The following is a 2,830-nucleotide window of genomic DNA, read 5'->3' on the forward strand; positions in this document are numbered from 1 at the left end:
AGAGTTCTTGTGGATGGATTTTACAATCCAAAGAATCCTGTTTGAAAACACCAGACTTCATTTAATTGTAAATGTAATTTATAGGTATTTTTCTAATATTAATTTCTGTTTCTATGCAGATTTATACATGTATTTTACATTCTACTACTGTTGGACTGTAAAAATGCAGAAAAGGTACAGTTAACATCTTTATTTTAAAAAACATTATTTGCAAAATAACAAAAGTTTTTTTTTCTGTCATTTTTTTTACTGTTTGTCAACTTTGCTGTCAGACTTTTTTTTCTTTTTTTTACATTTATTTAAAGTTTCACTTTAAATTTGAAGTTTCACTGTAAAAAACTTGTCTTCATTTTACACTCAATGACATGATGTTAGTTGTTTTGTCTTTTTACATAGAATTCAATGTAATTTAACGTTCAAGGCAGTTAAGCAATGGAATAATCCTGTTCAAAAACTATAATTTCTTATAATATGAATTTACAGAATAAAACCTTTATTTTATGGTTAATGTTTTTAACAAAAGTATTATTCTGTATTTTTATGACATTTTTTATAGTGTAGGAAACATAACTGTCTGTACAAAATGTTATGGCAATATGTGTAATAGTTGGTGAGATTTTTAAATCTAGACCAAAGTATGTGGCCAACATTACACTAGCAATTAGAAGTTTAGCATTTGAGCTTTTGTCTCGGTCTTTTCTTAATTGTTGTTATACCACCCCTCCTCCATTTCTGGAAAAAGGTAAATACACTTGATGAGTTTCCAGCGCTGGTGCTCTATAACAAGAAAGAAAAAAATTAATCACTACAATGTTTGAATCTGCAAGTAGGAAAATGTATTGATTAAGACAACTGTCCTTACCCTTGTTCCACTCCCGGATGTTTCTGACCCTATTAATTCTGACCGCACCTGAAAAGTTAATTCTCAAAATTGAGCACACTGCTTTAAAACTCAAACAAGTTTGTTTCAATAATTGAACACATTTTAAAGGGTCAACAAGGATGATGTTATGTAGTTCAAAGACATGGGGACCAGGGTTCTGGATATAAGAAATCATGACTACCATCAATTTACTTTCATTACAGTAGCTCACAGATAATTGATCAGTGTGCAGAGCAAAGTATCTGAAAAGGACCTTTAAGAGGTGAATGCATAATTCGACAGAACACATGATGAAGGCTACCTGCCGAGATTTGCATCCACCTCTTTTCTTAGCACAAATGAGAGTTACCAGCCGTGAAGTGAATGAAATTCTCGGCAGGCTTGCAGAACTCTGCAGAACTGGGCAAGACACTAACAGCAGAAACAGCTGATCAATTGTTAGTTACAAGTTTGCTACGTCAGAACTTATTCGGATAAAGTTTTTCCATCTCCCATTTATCGCATTTACTCTTTTTCGACAAAGACAAAAACCACCTCAAGCGAGTGTAAAACTGTTATTTTGAAATTACGGATTTTTTCCCCGAATTTTACCGTTTCCATCAACCTTTTCTAATGCGATACTTCAAAATGCACATTAAAAAACGCTGATGGAAACACGGCTTAAAAGGTGTTATTTCACTTGAGTAAGTAGACTTTTGTAGCAATATTGTTGCAGTTCATGCTGGTTTCTCAGTAGAATCATTTAATGAGCAGTTAGAAGCACCTATTGATTAAAAATTGTAATTGAGACACACACCTTTTTGTCCGACAGCGTTCCAAACACCAATATGAAGAAACCCTTAAATGACAGACAGAGTAGCATTAGCTAAGATGGCAAACTCGCTATTCAGAATCTCTACAATAATTTTAGTACACACAGCACAGCACAGCACAGCAATAATGTCAGTATTATTAACTATTGTATTTGTACCTGCAGCGAATTGAACAATGCAAATGAAATACTGATTCCTCTATTGTTTGGGTCGGCGAGGGTTCCGGCTCCCAGACCCCAAGTTAATCCAAAAAATGGTGTGAGGACAGCCAAACTCCTTGCAATAATCACCATTACATGTCTTTCAGCTGCTTGTGAAGAGTCTCCTACCCTTCTTCTCAACATTTTGTAAATCACAACAAGCAGGATTAACAGGTTTATCACCACTATTGTCAGTGCAGGGATCACAAATGCCAGTAGAGCTTTGGATTTATCCCAGTTGAGCCAGCAGACCCCAGCGTCTTGGATGTACGCTTTTTGGGGTGCAGTTACAGCTATTGTTATGACAGCGATGATGAGAGGGCCCCCGTAGCCTAGAGAGAATCCAATAGCCAACATAGATGTTTTAGACAAACCCCCGTCGAAGACACTGACTGTGCGGTAGAACAACAGCAGAGCTGAGGCTAACATCCAGAAGAACAGGGCTAGGTAGAAAAAATGGATAAAAAATGTAGCCGCAGTGCATGCTGGTTGGTTTACTGTCTTTGCATCTGAGATGGCGGCCCCAATAATGAACCAGATGTCAGCAATCAGGAGAGACACAGCGATGTTAACAATGGAAACATGACGCAAGTAAGATGTGGTGTTCCTTCTTATTTTTCTCCAGATGATAGCTTCAATAATGAGGCATATGACCAAGGAAGCCATAGATATGCCAACTCCAATGTAGGTAATGTAATCCAACACAATGTCAAATATGGTGTAGGGTGACATAAGGATAGAGAATGAGGTCAGGTGGTTGCAGTTGCAGGTGACGTTGGTGTTGTTAGATACCAACACGCAGCCCCCATTGTCCCATCCCCCGAGACCACTGAAGAGGCTGAAGTTCCAGAAAACACACTGAGCGTTCCCCAGAGTATTGTTTATAATATCAAATGTGAACGAAACATTATCGACGGTACCACTGGACTGAACAA

General features: G+C 37.1%; 1 protein-coding gene across 1 annotated transcript in view; it reads right to left on the minus strand.

Moving 5' to 3' along the window:
* Nucleotides 1-621: 621 nt before the first annotated feature.
* LOC123978198 (adhesion G-protein coupled receptor F1-like) overlaps nucleotides 622-2,830 on the minus strand; it is an 11,819-nt gene continuing 9,610 nt past the window's right edge. Inside the window, exons 5-8 of the mRNA XM_046061363.1 lie at nucleotides 1,854-2,283; nucleotides 1,680-1,721; nucleotides 863-910; nucleotides 622-777 (exon numbers count right to left, since the gene is read on the minus strand). Of these exons, the coding sequence (XP_045917319.1) occupies nucleotides 670-777; nucleotides 863-910; nucleotides 1,680-1,721; nucleotides 1,854-2,283 (628 nt within the window). The 3' untranslated portion in view covers nucleotides 622-669. The remainder of the gene's footprint in view (nucleotides 778-862; nucleotides 911-1,679; nucleotides 1,722-1,853; nucleotides 2,284-2,830) is intronic.

This window comes from Micropterus dolomieu, linkage group LG10 (assembly GCF_021292245.1).
Source record: "Micropterus dolomieu isolate WLL.071019.BEF.003 ecotype Adirondacks linkage group LG10, ASM2129224v1, whole genome shotgun sequence".
In the NCBI taxonomy this organism is placed as follows: Eukaryota; Metazoa; Chordata; class Actinopteri; order Centrarchiformes; family Centrarchidae; genus Micropterus; species Micropterus dolomieu.